Source organism: Apostichopus japonicus, chromosome 16 (assembly GCF_037975245.1).
Source record: "Apostichopus japonicus isolate 1M-3 chromosome 16, ASM3797524v1, whole genome shotgun sequence".
Taxonomy (NCBI): Eukaryota; Metazoa; Echinodermata; class Holothuroidea; order Aspidochirotida; family Stichopodidae; genus Apostichopus; species Apostichopus japonicus.
In genome coordinates this window covers 21,630,338-21,655,406 of record NC_092576.1, presented here as the reverse complement: position 1 = coordinate 21,655,406, position 25,069 = coordinate 21,630,338, and the positions used below count along the sequence as shown (strand labels likewise).

The following is a 25,069-nucleotide window of genomic DNA, read 5'->3' as shown; positions in this document are numbered from 1 at the left end:
TGTAGGAATCTTCCGAATTAGAGTTTATTTCTTGTTAATATCTTAACAATTTTTTTCCATTCAAAATAGCTTTGAGTTTGACCCACAGAAATTCATTAAAAGTCAGGGGCGTAGCCAGGATTTGCAAAGTTGTATGCACGACTATCTGAGCGGAGCGCCACCATCGGTTGGCGCGGAGCGTACAAGAAAATTTTTGGTTTTACAAACCCCTTAGATTGCCGAAAACGGCCCTTCCCGAGCGTTCATTCTGGTTCCCTGGCCTCTTGCTAACTTGAGGCACCTCAATTTTTATGTAGAAAAAGGGCACATTTTTAACCTGAGGAAAAGTGGGGGGGCACATGCCCCCTGTGCACCCCCGGTTCCGCCGCCCTTGACTATGACTGACAGTAGTGTGTTCTAGCTGACTTTGAAGCATGCTGAATCTAATGTCTGATAGTAGTGACTGCACATGTACATAGGAAGAGCACCTAACACATGAGGACAATACAAGCAGTATACTATGACTGACAGTAGTGTGTTCTAACTGACTTTGAAGCATACTGAATCTAATGTCTGATGGTAGTGAATGCACATGTACATAGGAAGAGCACCTAAAACATGAGGACGATACAAGTAGTATACTATGACTGACAGTAGTGTGTTCTAACTGACTTTAAAGCATACTGAATGTAATGTCTGATGGTAGTGACGGCACATATACATAGGAAGAGCACCTAACACATGAGGACGATACAAGCAGTATACTATGACTGACAGTAGTGTTCTAGCTGACTTTAAAGCATACTGAATCTAATGATGTAAGTGTACATCCAAGTGAGAGAAGAGACTGTAAGCCACAAATAGAATATGAAACAGTAGACTAGATACAAAGATTTGACATATCATAAGATATATGAGTTGTAATACAATTGGACAGAAGAACAATATAATACATGATTGAACTGGTAGCTGGATCATCCATATTGTTGGATACTTCTCCTTCAAGAACACTAGGTGCTATGATCTTATCGTGGTGACACCCATAAAGGATGTGACCATTAACAGGTCACAGTGTCCTTATAGTGCAATGAATGACAGTACAATATACTCAATTATGGGAGTAGGGGTGGTTTACCTCAACCATACAGTGTAATGAATGTCAACATACAGTAGTATCAAAAGGAAAAGACAACATGCATGCAGGATAAAATATGTCACTTTAATATTACTTAATTGCAAATTGTCACATAGTGGAAGATTGCAACAATTATGGTACTCACTGAATTTTTATCTGGTTTATAAATATGTCCCCTTACAGTATGCAACTTCACTTTCATCCACATATTGTTCAACTGAATGACTTTGTTAACTACCTGTATAACAAAAATTGAGATATCACCAAAGTTGCTTGCAATTAAAACTTACCCATGACACATTTACTAGGCATGATGCCTGCAGACCAATGTCTAGTAGAGTGTTGGATGCAATATTTGTATTTGGTATGCTCTCATGATATTGATGGTGAAGTCTTCTGTAGCATCATGGAATGATCCAATCCAGTTGACCAAGTCCAGAATGAAGAAAAACAACAAAAGACTATATAAGGCATATATGTGGTAATTACACAAGGATTCATTTAACAAACAAGGAAAGCAATGATAATGCATTCAAATGAGACTATTATGTTTGGCAATTTGGTTAGCACTCTGCAGTCTCTGCATGTGATCACTCATGCCATCTGCTCTTTACTGACGTATATAAAATCTTGCCATATCTTTTGACACTTAGATGCCATGTTCTTGGAGTGATGTATTATATGAAATACCTCATATTGCAATTAATGATACATTCACTTACGGACACAGAATCCTCTTTTGTGAATTTTCTTTGAAGGATATCACCACTAGGGAGACAGCACTTGATTTTGAACCTATCTCAGGTTCCACTATGTTGCACGGTGGCGCATTTTTCTGACCTTTTAAATGAAATGATGAAACAATACACAAAGTAAAATTTAAGACACTTAGTTTAAGGACTTATATGTGCTGGTAAGGCAACCATGAGATACATAAGATCAAGGGAAGCGGGGTTCAATTCTGCCATGAGTCGCCTGCCTTTGTGTAAATATAGGACACAAGTATATTAAGAATGAGTAGAAACACAATGTTCTGTATTAATTTCTACACAGTATGTACAGATATTGATGTAGTTTGCAACCTATTGAGGGACCGTGCTCAGCATTGTTAGATGCCAGATCCCCCACTCCTGTTCGGGTAACCAAGGAACTTATGACGCACCCCCAGTGAACTTTATCAGAGCGCGGCACATGGTTTGGGGCGAGTCTTCAATGCCATGAAAATAATTTCCATTTGGCACCAACAGCACATTGGTAAGAATTTAAATTAAATGTCTAATGAGAGAATCATGAAATGTAATTGGACCATAATGGTAGCAAACTCACTGTTTGCGAGATATTATTTATTTCATTCTATGGTTACTTGGGTAAAGTGCGTAGCTAGGTTTGCTAGCTATCTGTTGCAAAATATTTCTTCAGAGAGAAAGCTCTTCAGTTGTTTGGATGCATGTGCCCACCTGTAAATGTGTGACACTATTTATTTGTAACCACTCATTAAAGGTTCTCTCAGCTAATCTTGTCTCAACGTATTCCCCCGATTTAAAAATAAAAGCAATGCTGCCCTCTGTCCTAGCGACAACAGATTCATTTCTTAAATGTGGCATTCTTTTCCTTAGCTATAAACAGTATATGGATCTGGGCACTGTGACCACAAAGTTCTCAGGCGTCCGAAATTCCAATACGTATCTCAGTTCTGTGTACCCTATAGGCCTACTGTGTAATCGTAGTGTGCGTTATGTGCTAGCAAATTTTCGCTGGTTCACGAGGATGCTAGTTGTACACAAGTTTTCTATTGGCTATGAAACAATGCATTTGTCAGAGTAAAACAAATCCTCCATGCAACGGGGCAAACCCTTTTTCCCTATTTTTGCTGGCATGTCGTTCAACAGCTAAATACCAAGGGATCTGCTGCACTTGAAATATTCCCATCGCTAGTTTGTGATCAAATCTAATCCATTACATTAAAAGTAACTCTTTGATAGATAAATAGTAATAAACTAAGGGTACACACTTTTTTAGTTTTATTGCTGGCAATCCACATGAAAAAAAGCAAACTAATAGTGATAAATGGCCCCAGCACAGTTTGGATAGGTCTAATTTACGGTAGCCAAATAGATAGGCGCGGTATGTATTCATTTGATTTAATGAGCAAGGAAACAACAATATTGATAGAATGATTTGGCTATGTAATGAATGGGACGGTCATCCGAGAACTTCTCACATTAGTTCAGCTTAAGATAAATTAGTCACACCGACAACTTGACTCTTCAGGCTGTGCATTGGTATACATTTCTTCCTTTTCCTGTTAGTTGAGGCTTCTTATCATGGGTTCTGTTCTGTAGTAAGGGGTGATAAGATATGGGTAAGATCAGGGACTCCCTGTTAAGATGAAGGCCTTTGTGTGTGTGGGGGGGGGGGTGTGAGTGTGTAACCATTTTGCCAAAGTGAGGCTGTGGGAGTAGCAATCCAAGGGATGGGTAAGGGAGAGAAAACCCCAAAAGATGAATTACCTTCGGCACAGGAGTAAACTGGACTCCTCCAGCTGCCTTTACTACATTTTACTGCATTACTACAAACATATGGTGGCTTCCACAGCAACTCTCGACCAGGTATGCTGTATTGGCCCCAAATATACCAGATCTTCAAATATGGTTACCTTTGGTCAAAGTTTTGAAACTGTTTTTATTACCACCTTAGAGGAAATTTACCTCACTGGGACATTCAGGCATCTTTTGCTTCAATTAGAATGCCTTAGAACAAATTGGAAAGTAAAGACATCTAGGAACGTTCTTTATTAATTCTTCTAGCACGCTAAATTGGGGCCAATGCTACATAGCCTACCTTTAAAATATCCTGTAACCTACTCTGGATAAACACTATCTAATATGGAAGAAATATTTTGGTTTATGTATGAATATGGTCACTTTAACATAAAAAAAATGCAAGTGAGATAGTGGTACGTTTTCCCTGCTCATGGTTATTTTAGTTGAACTCAATGTATAGAACTGTACAGATGCAATCAATGTGTTAAAAATAAAGAAAAGTTACAATACTGACTTACTGTACCTAACTTCAGAATAAGCAATACAAACAATAGTAGGGCAGTGTTCCACATATGGAATGCAAGAACATATACCTAAATATGGCTAGGAGACACCATGATAAGTTGTGGACCCTTCCATTTATATTTTAAAGGTGGACCCTTCCATGATGGTTGTGGACCCTTCCATGATAAGTATAGCAGCTTTACATCCAAAAGAAACTTTGCCAAAACTTCAAAAGACCCTATAATGTCCCCTGCATTTCAAACATCTCCATCTGCCACTATCTCCATCTGCCACTGGGCCCGACTGGGGTTATCATGAGAGCACTGAATGAACTGTTTTATCACTACTAGCTGCAAGTTAGAGTACCTCTTCAACACTCTATGACATCACAAAATATGTTATATGTGAAATTGATCTCACACAATACAAAATAAAGACAAGTTATTCTGTACCAACAATAAATAACCCAAGATCAATGTCACATTAGAACTACTGGTATGACTGAACAAACTACAGTAAGTAAACAGATCAGATATTGCTATCATGGAAAGCCAAATAGTGTACAATAAAGTATGTAGTGAAACCAATATTCAATCATTTAGTTTATTAATATGACACAGTTGTAACTTTGATGACATCAATTATGTAGTTTACTTACACTATGAATGAACATGCAAATCAATGCTAAATACTACAGAAAGGAGTAAGATACATAACGCACTGAATGCAACAATCAATGTTTGACACCATGAAAAAGATAAATTCTTATGATGCATTGCATTAGCTTAGTGACATTATTTCACTGAGACACCATGTTTGTTGTTGTCCGTTACAGTACAGTTTGTTCAATTGTCTTGAAGCCTTGTGATATCTACATTCTGGATACTTGTTACTTCTATTGTCCACTCTTGTGTCCTTGATGTATGGTATTTAAACAAGCTTTTGGAACTGCCTTGACTTCAGCTCTTTCAAAACTGTCCATATCCATTTTAACAACGTTCATTATGCAAATCCGTAGCTTTCACTGGAGAACAAGATGAATGACGATCATCTTACATAATAGAAGTAGAGAATCACATGTTTATTAATAAAACAATCGAACACTTCCAGTTCCAACCCTTATATCTGCTTGCAAAACATCCATCATGTCATAACACTACGCTGTGCTGTACTGTTCCTTTAAAGGATGTACTGTACATCTGTAATGTGAAATGGAAAGGAAAAAAAGACATACCTGTTGTTGTTGAAGATTGAATTTGATTTTAATCATAGCCAAGGTAACTTGGTTGGAGCCAGTACAAATGTAATGTTTGTTTATTCACTGAAATTGTAACTTGCACTCATTGTAATAACTAAAATTATTGTTCAAATCTGGGTGAAAGTAGACCCTTTAATGATGCCCCTCGAATGTTAAACTAGAAATATAGCTTACACTCAAAATTTGCCAAAAATGTCAACGTCTTTGCTGATATGAAACTGTAACAACCTGATCAGACTACAGTATAGGCAGTTAAGAGTATTAGTGCAAGTACTGTATGTACAAATTATGCCACATCATCATGAAACATAAAAAGAAAACATAAGAAAAGAATAAATGTGCAAGGTTTGAACATAAACTGCTTCAGACAGGTAGGTAGCAGTCTACACGATTGGTAAATGTCTTTATTTTTCAGAGGTAAGGAAAAATACTACCCTTATTAACCTGTGGAGTTTGAACATTTTGGGTCACTTGCATATACAGACCTCCAGTGGCTGTATTAGCACTATATTTAGCACTATATGTCTTTGTCATTTAATAATACAACAAATGAATAAATGTGTCCAATGTCCTAAATCCGGTTAGTCATATACAGTCCTACAGTAGTAGACTGCAGACCTAGTTGAACTGTAGACCTAGTTGAACTGCAGACCTATTTGCAGCATGGAATGGTTACAGTATGTACATCAAAATATTACCAGTGTCCACTGGGGTACAGCTGCAGGAGTGCATTGTTGCATCAGCCTCTGTTGGGCATAGCCTTTTTATGAGGAACTGGTGTTGTCTTTTCTGGTGGATCAGTTTGGATACCAACCTCTCGAGTTTCATAATTGGGCACACACCTTCAACTGAAAGAGACAAATAATGCCGGGATGTGCAAAGTTAATATTATATATTAGAATGCATACTGTACACATAGTGAATAATATCATTTCCAACTTAAATTACTGAATACCACCTCCTTATGCCCTTTTCTAAATAGTCAACAATTCACATCAATTTTTGCACACACAGTAGAGTAATTACTAATTACACTACTAGTTACAGAACTTTGCTATTGGCAGCATAAATTTATCACATCTAAATATGATTTACAGTATGTATAGTGTCAACTCTGCAAGGATTCAAGAATGGTTCATTTACTAATCTAGTGCAAACCTAAACTAGTGATGTGCAACAATTTCTATTATATTTCTTATTTCTATGGTAGTAGTATACACCTGCAGTATTATAACTCATCTACTAATACCTTACATACACTAAATGTCATAACGTTTGATGTTACAATGGCAATGTCCCAGTAGGCTTGCTCATACACTAATATGTCACCAAATTTCATCATGTTCAGGGATGCATATTTACTTTTAAAAATATAGCTAGACTTTGCTTATTCCGAGACTCAAACTTACGGAATATTCTACAGGTGTTCCCTGAACTATAAAGTTTTTAAAACAACATAGAAACATGATACGGTATTTTATGGGCGACCATTCTAGTTCCCTCACAAATCACTAGTATCACTTTCCTTCAGTATAATTTTTAGATCTGCATGATCAGATTATGTGTAGAGCTGTGAAGCCTATTTTTGTGATATTTTGGCAAATGTCTTTAATTTCTATATCATGATGAAATTATCAATTATTGTAAGACAGACCTACAACCCCCCGTAATGGTGCGTCCGATGAATTGTGTGACTAAGGGTTCCGTCAAAGCGCAGATTTGGTGCGTCATTACAACTACAATATGTATGTCAGTGTGAGTCAATGTGCCATACAGGGTCCATCATGGTCAGCAAACAATCGGTCAAATTTGGTGTATGTCAAAGACATACAACAACAATGTGTCACTTTCACTATGATGCAGGGGTGCATCAATGTTCAAAATTTAAACAAAATTAACCTATTCCAGGGGTCTGAGTGTGCGCCATACGATTGCTAAACCATTACTGGCAACTGCAATCCTGATAAGTCCTTTTATAATCAAAATAGATTAAAACATACAAAGGAAAAACAATGATTCACGCCTATTTTGAGTTAAACAGAGAAGTCCATTAGAACAATCAATAATGTGAATAGTTCAACCAACACTGAGATTTGAGTAATACAATAGACAATGTTTCTATTGCATTGTGCAATATGTGACTTAAATAGTACACACCATCACATGGTAACCACATAAATTATTGGAACAATAGAGAAGAATATAATGGACCCAGCACACTTTATAGTAGATAAGTATTTTAGCATTACATCTTAGATTGAGTAGATTATAAGACTACAGTAATTGCAGAATACTGTACCATGTAACTAAATATCATGGTGAATGCTTTAAATTAAATTTGATAAATTTTGTCGAACATAAAATGGTGGCATCAGTGGTGGAGCGTCCATAAAGTCAGGGGGGCGAATTCCCCCACCCCCCACCCCCCTGGCGGACTCAAATGTACTGCTGGCGCCTTTTTCAGCTTTTTACGACTTTTTACTTTTTAGCGATTACTGACTTTTTTATTGGGCTCCTCATATAAATATTGACATTTGTCACATTTTCTTGCTGTAATTTTCTGACAAAATGCTCTAACGGCTATTTATTCTTCGTTTATCTGCAAACTAGCAAGGCCCGGAAAGGGTCATTTCCGGCGATCTAGGGAGTATCTTTGCTCACAAAAATTCTGTACGCTCCGTGCCAACCTGTGGTGGCGCTCCGCTTAGTGTTAAAGCGCCCCTACAGACAATTCTCGCCCCCTCTGACCAATACCCCTAGCTCCGTCACTGGGCATGCACAATTATTAGTGACATTGATATGAATGCATCAATATGTGAACAGTATCCTTCACTAATTTTTTTAAGTTAGTACCAAGTTGGGGGTGTTAGGCAATACTCTATTTCGGGATAGAAAGAGTGTTTATGCGTACATTTTTTCTTTGCAAATGAAGAATCATCCACTGCTAAAGTGGCTATGCGGATTGACAAGCAAAGTAAAAACCCTAGCCTATGCATATTAGCAGATTCAAGGTTATTTCACCATTTAAGAACCCATACTCAGACAAAAAGTTACCATGAAATAGCTACACAGGTAAGTAGTCTATAATTGAGAAATGACCATGCAGGCAGATATGCAATAAATTTTCAAGTTGTCATACTGTAGACTAATTTATTTGTTGCAAGGAACTCTATAATTGTGCTGGTAAAGTAAAGTAGGAAATGAAAACAGTTACTTTATTGAGTATAGGCCCGTCCCTCACGTTCCTCGCATACCTCACTGCATACTAGACTTACAGTTACAAAATAAATATGCCCAGACGCTCGATCAACAAATGCTCCACAGGAATAACCACCAAATTGAGGTAGGCTCTGCATGATGTATCATTGTATACATCTTGAGAAGTTTTTTTATTTTCTTGTTGGGAGATCTCCCTACAAATCCATGTCCATATTACACTGATGTAGGCTAAGGTATATTCATATTTGCAAAGCTACCAAATCATAAACCAACACATATGATACTCCAGACTTCCACACTGATAATGATTATTAGGCGAATATAAGTAGAATGCATAAATAACACTCAAAAAATGTTTGGCCTAGGCTAGAGTAAGTACAGCAGCCTGCACTGCAGTACAACTAGCCTATGCTTCTTGGTGTATTAGCTGCCTTAGTTTGTCAGCCTAGCTACTCCTAAGTAGGCACAGCATTGGTCTATTGAACAATGTAACAAGGAAGCCTACAGTAGACCAAACACTTCGGCCAGTAAACAGTATACTGTAGCATAAATAGTAAATATATAATGTTAGTCATTAGCATTATTTGCTGCGTACCTTCTCGTATGATCTGCCAGTAAATGCTCCGAGAAGGTAGCATTGGTCATTTTGTTGATCCCCGATCTCTGTTCCAGTAGATCGTTTTTGGAGACCCAGTCCACGTAGCACCAGCTCAAGTACACTTTTGATGCCTGCAATTCTCTGTTCGTTTTTCGCTCACTGCTTTTGGCATCGGGACCCACAATAAAGCAACCTGGGCCTTCCACCGGCCGACCCGCGTTTAGTGCCTGGATACGGCCGTTTCTTTGGAGAACCCTCAGAAATGCTTATGATATGTTGAATATCATAAAGACCATCCAACATATGTGATCGACAGGATTGATTGCCAATAAAAGACAGCCAGGCCAAAAATTTACGATGATATCGATGTAACGAGCAGTACTACTATCCTCTTTGCAAGTATTGTATTGATACTAATTCACAATCACAACGTACACAGCGCAATGACTGCAATATACACATACGTGAGTTATGCCAACATTGCATGAAACTGTGCTATACATTATGTACATTTACATACAGGATATACACTGTACAGTGGCAGTATATTACATATACCGTATCACGTGACCCAATCAGAAAGAGGAGTAACGGTGTACCAGCCAAACCTATGAAATTGGCCCACCCTCTAAAAATTTGCTAGCTGAAAGAAAACCTTAAAGTGATACTATGCAACCTTTGTGTTCCAAAAAAATCTCTTTTACCACTGATTGGTAGTCAATAACCATGTTATCTTTTTGATGATTTCCTTCATTTCCAACAAAAATGCATTGTACATTGAATGGCAGACCACAATCAAAGAGTGTACATTCAGGGTTTAGGAACAATGAATCTAAATGTTGACATTTACAACAACAACAATAAACTGAACTGTTGCACCTAGCTGGTCCAGTGCTTTATGTTACCTCTGACTTTCCCCCTATTCTCAGAAAGTTAAAATCTGCTGTATATCAGCCCAAAATTGACTTTGCTAACAGTGGAAAGTTTTTCAACAATGAACCACTGGTCCAACAGGTTTTCAACCAATGAGCTCAAGGACACATTGCTAGTGCCAGTGTGTTACAAAATATCTCAGCAAACAGTGCAGGCTTATTTAAAGAATGAAGTCATTTCATGGCCATGGAAGATAGATTAAGAAATAAAAACCTGGTTTCTGTTGCAGCAAGGAACTCATTCAATTCCTCATCTTGCCCGCCATCAAGCAATCTGCACCATTGAGGGTCCTTGAACATAACTGACAAATGGTCTATGATGGAAAGTAACAGTGTAAATAAAACATCATACACAACTCAACATACACACATATGTAGTCACTAGAATACTATGGAAAGTTTTGGTATGTATATCAAGTACTATATACCAAAAGAATATGGAATTTAATGGTCAGTGCATGATCATTATAAATATCATGGTATTTTTTGGTCACTATGTGATGTAAATAAGATTTGATAAAGTAATGATTATCTGCAACGTGGTTCAATGAATCAAACAGGTTTCAAATTGAACCAGGGAACACCTGTTCCCACCACCACATACATGTTCATGATATATTACAGCGCGGCGAGACTTTATTGTAAGTTGCGCTACATAAAAACTGTTTATTATTATTGTTCAAATTTATATAATGGAACCTTGAAAAGGTTAGAACTTGAGGCAAATATACTTACCTCTCAATTTATGGATGGTAGAGATATTGACAGAACATATAACCAATGTCTGCTTCAATCTTTCATTTCTGCTGGGCAGGTGCTACCCTCAGTAAGATCAATTAAGTCCCCCTTCACATTGGCCCTTTTGAATGTAAGGTCCAACCCATTCAAAGATGGAAACTGCCCCCACAGAAACTGTTTGAACTCATCGCTATCCAGATGAGCTGGTATGGTGCATTCTCTTGGCAGATGTCCTGAAAATAATGTATCATTGAAATTTTTGTCATAGATGAAAGAAATGAAAACTTTACATGGTGCTGTTGGAAGAGGGAAGAGTGTGTTGAAGAAATAGCAAACTACGTGTAATGTTATTGGAAGAGGGACAAATCAAAAATAAGAAATGCATCAAAATTGCACAACCTTTGCAAGGTACCTACAGTAAGTTTCTGTCTATAATGGATTGAAAGGTGCTGCAGTTCGTACCTTTGAAAAGGTTTAGTATTAGTGAAAGAAAGTCACCTGTTTAGTTGTAGATAATATTTTAGTAAAGGTTACAATTTTGTTTTAATGAGCAAAGCAGTTCATTAAGTCAGAATATGAAGTGATATATATCTTCTGGATAAGTCATTTTGAATTTGAAAGTAGACTAGTATTTCTCAAGCTAAAGACATCATTATAATGTTATTATGTTATTATTTCCAGTCCTAAATACTAAAGGCCTTATACAAATACAGAATACAAATTGCAAGATAAATTTTATGAGTTTCAACAAAGATCTTTCCACCACTGTTGACCCCAACAATTAGCCTTAAATCAAACCCTGATTGCCACCCCTCACCCATGGAATCATGTGACCAAATCACAAGAGATCCATTGACATGGGAGAAGCAGAATGTACTGGGCATGTTTCAAAAATGACCTAATTACCATTGAACTTAAATATCCAAACAACCCATATATGGATTACTACTAAACTATTACTATGACCAATTCACAGTATCAATAATTTTGAAGAAGCACTGCAATATATCACCATACCAACTTTGAAGAAATTCCAACTTATGGTTGCTAAGTTATTGCAATTTGAAGGTTTTAACTTTTGACCACAAGAACTACTGTAAATATAATGTTCTATCTTTACCCACATAAACACTGAACACAACTGTTTTCCAAGTTGCATAAAATTCTGAAGATTAATTTAACAAACCTAAGCCAGCATTGGACAAGGCCTTTCAGTGCCTTCCATGTAGAAGGCCTTGTTGTTGCTTTGGGATCCGACAAAGCAATGATCTTCATTTTATACGCCTTTGCAGGGCGACCACGTTTAAGCCTCTTCATGGGGGGCCGACAACTACGACAACTACATGCACATAAGGCAGCAAGACCAAGAAATATGCCTCCTCCCACCCATTGCCTTTTCAGGTATGTACAGTATGTACAGTATGCCTCCAAAGCAGTAATTATCATTTTTACAGTTGGAATGTCCAGCCAAATGACTCTCCATGTGATTACTGTCATGTCTTTTTGCACTCGTGAAACTTTCTCTATGAGGCTTCTTATGCCTTGAACATGTCTCTTGACATAAATAGAATGAAAAGATGAAAAGTTTCAACACAATATGCATGAAATATGTGATGTCAGGTATTTTGTGTGAAGTATTTGACAGATTTGCACGCTTTCGGCAAAAGTTTTACTCACTGCCATAGGTGGAATTATTGCATTTCTTCTCATATAATGTCTGAAAATGTTGCCAACAGATGACTGAACACACATCGCTTGTGTTGCAATTGTGACCTTGCAAAGGACATTGCATCCAACTTTCACAAAAATCCATCACAAAAAGAGTTTCCAGAGCACTTAAACAACCATAGATAAATGTTATACAGATAATCCATTAAATCACACTCAAGTTGTGAAATTTTAACAAAAAGTTTTCATAACTAAATTGTAATACTACTGATAAGTTACAACTGAAAACTGTTATTTGCAAACCCTGAAACTGGCATGTTGTATGAAATGCTGCAGGTCTCATGTAAACAAGGCTCTACTTGATTCATAAATAAGTACTCGACCACATCATGTGTCAAGGTGAAAGAAAAAGACATAATTTTATAGAATTCCTAAATACAAACTGTAAGTGATGACATCCTAGGCTGCTAGCACAGATACATGTATGGTGAACAAACTTACCACCTTGATGGTTTTCTATTACATGTTAATACAAGTAGGAAACTAATTGTAATTTGCCAAGTTTGAGCTGTCTACATAAACTTAATAGTTCAATCTTTTGTCAAGCAATCCCACTTGCCTCAAACACAGAACTGCAGGGTTTAAGTTGGTAAAGGATGGCTTAGCCATAGGCTACCATACAGTTGCAGTTTTATGAGGGGTTTTCACACAGCCCATTCAGTAGTTTCTTCAAAAAGGTACTGTAGAAAGATAGATAACAGCTGGATAACAGCTAGATAGATTGACAGAGTGAAGATGCTGAGTCACAATATATAAAGTGGCATAGCTGGTCGAGCTAAAAGTTACTGTACATTTCAATAAGGGAGAGTCTTTCAAATATCCAGTTGCTCAGACTTACACCAGCATATTACATATACTGTGCTTGCTCTCCATTGACCAGGAACAACTACATTAAATATGGAATAACAACATTTGCTCCAAAGCCTTCTTTCATACGAGGCATCCATCATGGACATACTGTTATTTATCATGATGGCAACTTCCATAGACCAGTCATGGAACCATGCAAAGTATTTGGTGTGTCTTTGAGTTCAGCTTTACTTTCCTTTCCAATGTTTTTCCTTTTTTTATCAGCCTATTAATGATCCTTGAAATCTACTGCCTGGGCGTGTTGTCAGCAAACCATATTTGAAAGACTGAAGGCCAGACTGGATAGTCATTGGACTGACAAACCTTGACTACTTCAGTATTAATGATCTTTGGTCACCCTTAATTATATTCTGTTTTCAATTGTTGTGTCATACACCTTTAGCTATGATTTTGATATGGCCAATGACCAACTGCATCAGAACTGATGATGATGAAGATGACCATAACTATGGGTTCATATTTTGTGCCGCTGAACCAAAAATTGGATTGCAAGATCTTGATTATTTGACCAAGTTCTTTTGAATGACATATGAAGTTCTCTTGGATCTCATGCTGATTACTAGTGTTCAACCGATAATTGGTTAATTAATCGGCATCTGGCCGATTATCAGACAATCAGTAAATAATCGGCATCGGCAAAACCATTGCGCTGCTGATTATTTGGAACCGATTATTACCTTCCACATGAAGGATTATCTTCCGCGCTTTTGATTCACCACAACCACAACAGGAAAAGAATGTAGATCATTCAATTCAACGCTATTCATAGCCAGGCAAGGTGCGCTAATCTACCGTGTAACCGTATCGCAAGCTCCTCACATAAGTTTGTAATAATGCTGTTTGATATACTGTACTACAGTATCCAGTTTTGGCAGTTAACATAATATAGTACAGTATAACCCCACTAAGCTTAGGGGGACAACGTAATTTTTTTTTTAAACTTCGCTTCTTGCATCTAACAAAACCTCCTGTTAATCATGTTTAACGATTGATAAGAAAGATTAATTGTCTTGACTAAATACACAAGAGCCCAAGGGCACTATGGTTCCTTACTTGTAAGGACTAAGCACAATCCTAAAATTGTTATTTCCGGGTTTAATGTACGCACACAATATTATTGCCATCACTAATCAATGATTGGTTCTTTTGAGAATCTGTTGACTTTTGTTAGATTTGTTTATAAGGACTTGCAGAATCATCCTAACTGTACTTCATACCTTTGGTTGCACAGGAGTCAACCCATGGACAAAATATGGCCACAAAAATTCAAATATTCAAGTTAAAAAACTAATACAAGTTTCTGGAGGCGTTATTCCAGGGTCATGTGAGGTCAACAGAGGTCCACCTCTCAAAACCAAACAAAACCTTCAACTCTGATAACTTTGGGCATGAAGGTCGCACATGGGTCAACCATGGACAATTTTGATCAGTTTGGAGTTTCTGACCCATAATTGACCTTTGTTGACCTTTGATTTCATGACCGTAATGTTTGGAAACAATTGCTTAAACCCTATCCACAACTAGTTTCATATCTTCAACCATGTTGGACCCCATCAGTGGGAGTTTCACAAGTTATTGCCCCCAAAACACATTTTAAGCTTTAATTGACCTTTGGTGACTTTGGATTACAAAATGGTTATTTTGGAAAACATGCACCTACATTCTTGGGCGTCAATCCAGGGGGGATGGGGGGACACGTCCCCCCCACATTTCGATGGGTGGGGAAAACAATATCAAATGTCCCCCCCACACATTTGGAAAAGGGTAGTGTCGTGGCTCTATTTGGTTAGGGCTTACACATCTCAGGATTCATATCATCGAATATCACTCAATGTTGCTGAATGGATAATTCCACCCAGATCTTGTGAGTTGGTACCCTGAGATCTCCGACAATCTTAAGCTTAGTCTGCCTTTCTTTCGAGGCCAGTTCCAGTTGTCGTCGGTTGAAGGGTATAGACAAATATTCAAGTCGATGAATCCAGCGGTACGGGCTATGTTTGGTGAAGTCGACGCTCTCTTGCGGTTGCTCCTCGTCTCCTCCACCAGTTCGACGGAAGCCGAGAGATCTTTTAGTGCTTTGAGGCGTTTTAAGACATGGCTACGGAGCACCATGACTCAGAAGCCAGGACAGAAGCTGAACCATATGATGGTGTGCCATATTCACCGCGAACGTCTAGCCCAGTTGAAGCCTGAGGAGTTAGCAGAGAAGTTCGTTGGTTCCTCGGATTACAGACGCCGCATCTTCGGGCGATTCCAGTAGGAAAAAAGTGCGCTCCGTCATTATCATAAGAGACAGCACTTCATAGCTAGAACCAAAGCTTGTACATAGTTGTTGTTTAGTTGTAGATGGTGTTTCAAAGACGGTGCCTGTTCCCTAATATTGGGGAAATGAAATAAGGAGCATATTCCGTGGCAGCGCATCGCATGTTACCTTGTTGTTGAGTGATACCAGAGTTTACTCCACAGTGAGAACACTGGGTACACGCAGGGACGTCGCTAGAGGGGGGGTGGGGGTATCTCACCCCCAAACTAGGTAAAAGTGACGATAGTTGGAAAATTGTAGTGCAACAGTCGGAATTTCCGACTGTCGCACTCTAGTTTATCTAAGCCTATGCATTTATTCCTGTGATTGTGCATCACCTAAAAAATTTTGGTCAAAATTGACCTTTAATCTGTTATATTTACCACGTTTTCCTTGCCACTTTGAGAAATTGTATCTCGTGATTCTTATACTCCACCGTACAAAACTTCGTATGATTTTGAATACTCCCAAAAAATGCCTAATAGAACTACCATCATAGGCTCAGGAGCCCAATTTGATTGGGGGGGGGGGTTGTAACGACTTACCCAAAAAATATAACCAATATTAGCACACGTTCCACATGTTAATGTGCATATCATGTAGACATGCATCGGTTTTTACATCGCATGCAAATAACATACAATCATTTTCCGTCTTATTACCACATTGGTTAGAATTATTGGGGAAGTCGTTACAATATTAATGGTAATAATAATATAACTTTAACCACTGTAAAACACAATGCAAATTATCTTTCTTTCAGTAGGGGCCCAAAAAGCATATTGCCCGAATTTTCCCAAAAATATTTGGTTGGGGTGGGGGGGCTAATAAGTTTGTGAAATGAGTGCCAGTGGGGTACAAATTTATCGAAAAAAAGTTCGGAACAAAAGTACAGTCGCGAAAGATTGGGTGTCTGACTGACACTGACCGTATCGTTGACGAGTAGCGCGAGGTGTGGGGGGGCGGTACAAAGCAGCAGTCGGAATTTTCTTGCTTCAAAACCCATCCAGTTAGATTTTCAGCCACTACACCCCCCCCCAATCATAAGGCCTTAGCTACGTTCCTGGGTACACGGTGGTTACATAGTACGCTCCGACCAGAATTCACCCGATTACCAGATGCAGATCCACCTAGCAACCGAGGTAACTTGCGTGAGGACTCCAACGAAAAACCACTGATTTATTTTGATGCCTTCATCACTTTAGCCACCACTCACATGGGACCTTTTCTAAGTCTGACGATACATACGCAGGTGTGAGGTCCTGAAAACATAATTAACGTGGTTTGTCTTGCCCATCCTTGTTTCACAAATTCATAGAAATGTATTCTCGTAGACCTAGCAAAACCTTTAAACTGACACAGTCCCATTGGAAGTGTGTCACGGGTGGCATTAAAAGTCATTGGTGGTTTAACATGCTGGCGTAAATGACGACTTTTGGCCAAATTTGTGCTAAGCTCAATATACGAACTCGGATCTGGGCTGTGCCTAATTAGTTAGTTATTTAAATTATTATTAATAATGGCGTATGAGGAAATGCACCATTTGTGGTATGACTCCCAGGACGGCAAGTCGAGAAACTCACATGCAGTCGCGGCAGATAGCTTCCATCTCCTATATCCGGGGACATTTTGGGACATCGTTCCTATAGGCCAGGGTTGGGCAACCTACAGCCCGCGGGCCACATGCCAGTGATTTTTTTGCGGCCCGTGAGATGTCTCAAGAAAGAAAAAAAATCAATCTATTTTACATCATCACAATAAACGAACTAGCTGCTTAGAATTTATCTGCACTAATGATGCTGTCAGGTCTATTATCACCATTAATTATCGACTGGACTGTATTGACATTATGTTTTTTTGAATACAGATTAGTACACACATCTATTGCTTGAACGTCTTCGGAAGCAAAGGTTTGAAATCAACAGCAGGTCGTTGGTTAGTTGCGGCCCTGTCAATCTTTCACTCCTAAAATCTGGCCCATTCATTAAAAAAGGTTCTAATGTTCATGTCAATTGGAATCACTAAAAGAAATAATCCACCAAAAATGAAGGTCGCATGAATTTATTGCAGATTTCCTGAGTGACGAATTTGTAATTTTCTCCCGAAATCACGCAACTAGATGGCTGCTATCCAGCCTGGCAAGTGCCATCTCCAACGATCTGGCAGATATTGAAATCTGAAATTTTCTTGGTATGCTGCGCGCCAACCGATGGTGGCGCTCCGCTTAGATAGCACGTACGGCTGGAATACTCGAATCGATTACGTCCCCCCCACGTTTCATATCGGATTGACGCCCCTGCCTACATTCACAACTTGTCCCAATATCATCCATGTCAAACTTTGTCACTGGAAGTTGTTGCAAAAATTAGCATAAGTGGGTAGTTTTTTGCCCATATGCGACCTTGAATGACCTTGGATGGCATGACAGTTTTTTATGAAAAATGATACCTTTGATGAAGTGCACTCCATCCTAAAATTGATATGCACTCCAATGTACACACACAATGTTATTGCTAAGAAGGTATCAAATCCAACTTTTGGCATCTCATAACTGAAGAACCAGGTGTCAGATCAAACCTGGAGTTAGTTTCTTCCATAGATCACACAGAACTCTATCATATATTAAAATATTGACCAATTTTTCTTATCTTTGCCCTGTGTCTCCTAAAATGAGCATATTGATAAAAAAACACTTAAACTCTGATAACTTTGCACCAGAAGGTAGCACAGAACCTATGAACAATTCTGATCGGCAGACCATTTCAGATCTGAACATGGCCACGAAAATTCAAAAGACCATAGAAACTAATACAGGTCACCAGAGGTCAACCTAAGGTCAAAGGTCACAAAGATGCAGGTCGAGAGTAACTCTCAACCTTGTTCTTAAGTTATCGCAAAAATACTAGTTTTTTACCGCTAATTAACCTTTGTTGACCTTGGATCACATGACTGTTATGTTTGAAAACAATCTCCTACCTCATTTACAACTAGTTCCAAAAAAAAAACATTTCGGACCCTGTTAATGGGAGTTATTGCTTTGTTAACTATTTTGGTTTGTGCCCCTTATTGATCTTTGGAGACCTTTACAGGCACCGAAAACAATAGGGATCTTCCTCTCACTATGAGCTATCCACCCACCAAGTTTGATCATGATACATCATTTCCCAATTGAGATATTGTGTACACAAGCCAAGCGTCACATGTACACACACACACATGCACCCACAGATGCAAACACACACACACGCCAAGTTGAATGCATAGGTTCCTTGCTTTGCAAAAAAGCAAGGAACCAAAAAATTGTAAACAATTTTGGCAACCCGCCCTCAGTAGTTCTACTGCATTACAGTATTTTGAGATTAGTCAAACATTCTTTCGCATATTTTTGCAAAAAGCCCAAAGCAACTTATTTTCTCTGAACGCATGTTCTATACTTGCTAAATAATCCCTTTCCAGCAATTTTCAGCGGCATGTGCGACAAAGTCAATGGGACTTTAGTGTGTTATTTTCTCACATGTAGTTAAGTCAATGAAAGAAGCACCATTGACTTACTGTGTATGATTGTTTGAAACAACGTTCCATCGGAAGTTATACCTAGCAGATGCAATTATGAAACCTTGAATCAAATGTTCAGGATTGTTTTATTTTTCATAGTAAAATTAAAGTGTTAACAAACTGCTTATCCATTAGAGAGCCTGTGTAAGAATATGTGTACAAGTAAGTAAGCCTGACGTTTCGATCCTGCTATGATCGAAACGTCAGGCTTACTTACTCTTCCACATTATTTTTCATATCAGATTATAATTTTCGATATTAGCTAATGAAATAACGAATATTTTATTTCTGTGCGATATACTATTCCCTTTATTTACGTTGGAGTTGCAACACTGATAATGGTTATAATAACCAGTTGTAAAAGCTGTTCCTAACTTCTTTTTCTTCATTTCATAGCCAATGACTACTATTTTTCCCCTTCTGTTGTCTGTACAGCACTGTCATTAACCGTGTTGTGGGAGGATTGCAATTTTGCGACTCCTCGTTATAAACGTACAGCGCCTGCCTCATGTATGTATTACAGTGTTCTTTACTTGCTCAATTAATCTTTACTGTGAAACGTTAAGTCGTTCATTTACATCTTTGATTGTATTGGCCTAGTAGTCGGTAATCATGCATAACACTATATCATACAGTTCTACAAAAATGTTGAAATTTAATCGGTACTTGGCATCGGCCCGATTGTAATATAATCAATCGAACACTACTGATTACCTGTCACAATTTTATTAAAATAGCTCAACACCTTGTCCAAACAAGGATCTAAATCACTGCAGTTTACAAAGAGTCAAAGACATTAAAAACTAGAAGGACTTCTAATTTCATTTACAAAAGTCCATGAAAAACATGTAGCCTAAGTGCTGAATAACATGTGGAATGAGTACTTGGTAATCTTTTTCAAAGTTGCAGACACTAGCTGCACATTGTTAGACGGTGTACATAGGACAAACAATGGGGAATTAGACATATTGTAAAATCGCCTTTGGGTAAGCATGACCCCATTCCCCTCCCCCTTGGATCCACCAGTACAAAACTAAGTATTACCTCTAGGCCCTAGGGTAGTATTAATTATTAAAATATGAGAGTGAATGGCTGTGACACTAACAGTAAAGTTTGCAGGCTTATGTAAGGCTTACACAGTTACATTCCTAACATGCAGTTATGCTTTGTAGTACTAGTAGTATACTAAAGGCACACCTTCGTAATTGACACACCTTCAAATATTACTAGCATCGATACAGCAGGCAACCTAAACTACTTCATGAGTCTGAATCCATTTCAGCTATGTGCTAATCAATTTGTGTTTTTTTAACACCCTCCATCCATTTTTGCATGTAATTTGGGGATTTGGATTGGAAATTTTACTCCCTAAAAATAACCAGTATTACCTCAGCATTATACCATTACTCTCTGGGACCTGACCTGTCTGAGCTTAGAGGCTCAGAGCATAGCAAATGTACAGCATCCACAGTCAATTGATGTATACTTACACCAAAGTTACAGTAAGCTTATCGAAAATTGTGTCAATTCAGGGGTATGGAAGAACTTGACACGGCAGACATTTTGTGGTCAAATTCTGCTCAATTGAACGTTGCATTTGCACAGAACAATAAATATTTTGAGATCATTACATTTCTGAGGAACCACACATATGAAAAACACATACAGGTTAGTGATATGGATTTTTCAAGATAGTCTATATCAGGGAGTTGGGAATACCCTTTTGCAACAAAGCGAGCTTTACATTGCCCTTCATTATTTAGGTCAAGTTTGACTTGTAAGCATAAACCCACTCAGGGGTCGAAATTTAGAATATTTACCACTATTCCAGCGGAATAGTGGATTTGAAAATACACTATTCCGTCTCATTTTCCACTATTCCTTTGAAACAATCAAAAGAAGAAAAAAACATAACAAAATTATATGTTGATTCTTTTGTTGGGTTATTGATAATCATTAGTGTTTTGTGTACTGAGGCAAGAAAGCAGGTAACCCATGACGCAGGTTGTAAAACCCACTCACAAGGGCAATGTTAAAGGCTAGTTTCGCACACTTCAGGGTATACGGGTCACACGGACATCTACGGCCCCGCGCGGGAAGGTTGCTGTAATAAATCAGCCTCGCGGGAAATGTTTTGAACAATATTGCCATTCCACATTTTTTTTTAATTAATATTGTATGTTAGTTAGTTAACGTTTTCTTTCGTATGAATTTGACTTCAGTTCAGCGTTCCCTCTAATGTGCAGGATTCCCTCCAACTGACTCAGTAATCCCGCAAAGGAAACATTTGTCTGCTGGAAGTCCCCGCATAGTTTTCTTGCATTCGCGTTAAGTTTATACTCAATGCACAACGTATTCACTTCACTGTATAGAGGGGAAAAAAGAAAATCAGTAGAAAAAATACCAATTGTGTACAAAATGTAAGTTGGTACACCTTTCAGATTTTACAAAAAGATCGAGCAAAACACTTTCGAAAAATTCACGCGAATCTGGTATATCATGCTAAATGCAACTAATGTCATGAAAACAAGGCTCTAGTACACCCATTTATGAATAAACCGTAAGACCACATCTGGTGTTAAGCGGGAGAAAAAGTATTTTCTAGAATTTCCGAATATACGCAAAAATAATATCCTACCATAGTTAAGTGTATAGCAAATAGCCTAACCACCTCGTCGGTTACGGATCACACGTAACTACAAAACACAACTTATTGTATTTTGCGAAGTTGACGTTTTCTACAAGAACATGGAAACAATATTAAGCATTTAGTGAATCATGCCAAGTGGCCTAAAACATGTCATTACAAGGGTTACTTTCATAAAGATGGTAACTATAGGGGCCTTGATATCGTGCTATGCTTGTATAGTATGGACTGTGTCTCGTGTATCATGGGGAAGGAGTTCAGTTGGCTTGAGGTGTGTTTTACTTATCTAAATGTTACGGGGATATTTTACCTTCTTTTCTTGAACGCCTAAGATAATATTTCGCATTACTTTACCGATCCTTTACTGACTGACCTAATTAATTCTAGAATGGAGCCAAAACAGTTGAACCCCATGTAACGTTTCTTGGAAACGTGCCAAAAAATGTTAACAAACAGGTGTTAGACAGGGGATGAGCTCACAGTTGTTTAGCAATGTACTTGGGAAAATTTGCAGCACATGTGTAGCCTAACGTACTGTAGTATTTAAGTAGGGGTAAACACTGCAGTTGTAAACTGATTTACGTATATTCATTGTTATAATATGGCAGTCTAGAAACGGGGCTTTGCCGAACGTTGTTTGTTTCATAATATCGGAAGTTTTGTAAGTTAAACTTTTTAAAGATTGTACAGTAAGACAATTTAAATCTCTTTTCATAACATAATATTGCTACAGTCTCCAACTTGTCATTTTAAAATTTTCATCAGTTTCGTGACAATTTAAATTCCAAAATTTGTTATTATTTTGCATCTTCAACTGCTAATTTTTTATCGCCAGACACCCAAAATTACCAATATTTTCCGGGGCCTTCGCCTCTGGACACCCACAAGCATAGGCATAGGAGCCTTATTTGATTTGGGGGCTGAAACGACTTGCCCGAAAAATATAACCAAAATCGGGAAATCGGCAGTTGTTTTTAGTGTGTTCGCAGAAAATTGAACAAGGATTTTCAACACTGTACTAACCTGTTACCCACGAGGTGATAATTTTCCCTACATACGCGATGGTATACGGAACGTGTAAGGTGCAATAAATCGGAGGGAAATGTAAGGCTTGCTATACTGTGCAAGTGCAGTTGGCCTACGGGACATGTATGCACTGTACGTAACTGCAACTCACGTGTAAAGAGGGTTTCTTTTGTATTTCTGAGCAAGTTTTAACGCACGGGGAAACAAATAAAATTAAAATTGTTGCCTGACTAGTGACAGACAAGTAAATTTAGGTGGATTTGTCAAAGTTTGTTGTTAGCTATCACTTTTAGCACTATCCATACGGAATAGTGAACCCAAGCAACTTGGTATTCCGTTCATGATTTCACTATCTCGGGATAGCGGAATAGCGTAAATTTCGACCCCTGCCACTGCATTCCTACCTTCTGGTAAGGGAGTTAACTCAAAAGTTTCATTCTCTCTCGAAGGTACACATCTCATCCTCCATAGCCTTCTGCCATTGACCTGAAGCATAAGAGCCAACTGCATATTGGTACGTCTTGGATACATCTGCTAATCTGTAACAATAATGTATAGTAAAATTAACACTATCATCATCATTATTCCCAAGATCATATTCATTAAGATAGGTTGGCTTCTTTCGCCTTCTACCAGAGTACCTACCGAGTCTTTCTCCTTCAGGTTGTTCATTGGCAATGTGCTGAGGTTCTACATGCTCACCGACACCATAGCTAACTCTGGTTTACCTCTGATTATGACAATACCATCACCATGATCACCTCCAGCACTCTCAACATTTTAGGAAACTTTACACATTTGACCCTCCTGACACTTTGACTTTCACGAGAGTACACAACATAAGCAGGGCTTCCTCTGTCATAGCCTACAAAAATTCCCTCGGGATCCAACTTGTTTTTGTTTTGAACATAGGCATAGCAAACATTACCAGTAGTATGCATGTTGCTGATGTCTGGTTTCTGACCAGTGAATACTTGAAATGGGGTTTTTGAGATTCTAGAAATGTAAAATCTGTTGCGAACATATGCAGAAAACATGACAGCATAAGTCCACAGACTTTTGGGCAACTGGGATTCTCACAACAAACATCTAGCCATCTCGAACAAGGAACGCCAAGCCCTTTCAACAGTACCATTCTGATGTGGTTGCAGTGACCCATAACTTGATGCCAATTTTTCAAGTGTGGGATGCATGTTTGGATGGTACCACATTATTCAAGAAATATAGGCGTCCACACTTCTCAATGTTAAACTAAGTACCATCTTGACTTACCAACTCAGCAGAATTTGGATTGAACTGAACCGAAGCACCCTTATCAGTAGCTGCTTGCACAGAAAAGATATCTTGTTTGACAGCAGAAACATACAATACATTCTTTAGAATTGGATTTTGGGCATTCCCACTTTAATCTACCCAAGAAATATTAGCATCACCCCTTTTCAAAGTAATATTATTTGTTTTACTACCATCAGCCAGTTCAAATAATGATCTGCTGGGTTGAAGTAATCATTGTGTCATCGTTTATAAAGTGGGTTGTTGCGCCACAGTGCACAAGTAAACCTTTGACCTCATGTGTTGTTTTTAGGTCACCGGTATCTAAGCTGACCTTGAAAATGAATATTCACCTTTGTCATTAGAACTAATTTCCGAATTGTCAACAGATTTTGCAGCATCTTTCTTCCAGCACCATTTTGTATAATGTGTGTTGTTTCTGCAGACATCATACCATATCTTCTTTGTGTAGCAATCTGCGGCCTGGTGCCCTTGTTTTCCACACTGGAAACATCCCCGTAAATCCTCCAGATCCACCGTACGGGCTGGACTGCAGTTTCATCACGCTGTCCATGCTTGTGACGTCACGGCTGGCCTTTTCAGTCTCTTCAAAGCACCTAACTTTGAATTCACTGAATGTATGAGTTTTGTCTTTCTGGGTTATTACGGTTACAAACGGTTTTAACTCTGCAGGTAGTCCCTTCAGGACCATAGCGACCAACAAACTATCACTGATTATTTCTCCTGATGTTTAAAGTGACAT

The 25,069-nt window shown here is 38.3% G+C and overlaps 1 protein-coding gene across 4 annotated transcripts in view; it reads right to left on the bottom strand.

Moving 5' to 3' along the window:
• The window catches only part of LOC139983618 (uncharacterized), a 31,860-nt gene extending 7,060 nt beyond the window's left edge, over positions 1-24,800 (bottom strand). The window contains exons 1-7 of one of the 4 annotated variants that reach the window (XR_011798771.1): positions 24,660-24,800; positions 23,439-23,573; positions 10,904-11,139; positions 9,234-10,482; positions 6,118-6,267; positions 1,837-1,954; positions 1,405-1,550 (exon numbers count right to left, since the gene is read on the bottom strand). Coding sequence is in view for 3 of the 4 variants with exons in the window: in XM_071997288.1 (XP_071853389.1) it covers positions 1,446-1,575; positions 1,837-1,954; positions 6,118-6,267; positions 9,234-9,276 (441 nt within the window). In the remaining variant the exon portion in view is untranslated. Of the gene's footprint in view, positions 1-1,404; positions 1,576-1,836; positions 1,955-6,117; positions 6,268-9,233; positions 10,483-10,903; positions 11,140-23,438; positions 23,574-24,659 lie in introns of all 4 variants that reach the window. The other 3 variants (XM_071997288.1, XM_071997289.1, XM_071997290.1) reach the window with 3 other exon arrangements.
• Positions 24,801-25,069: the final 269 nt, after the last annotated feature.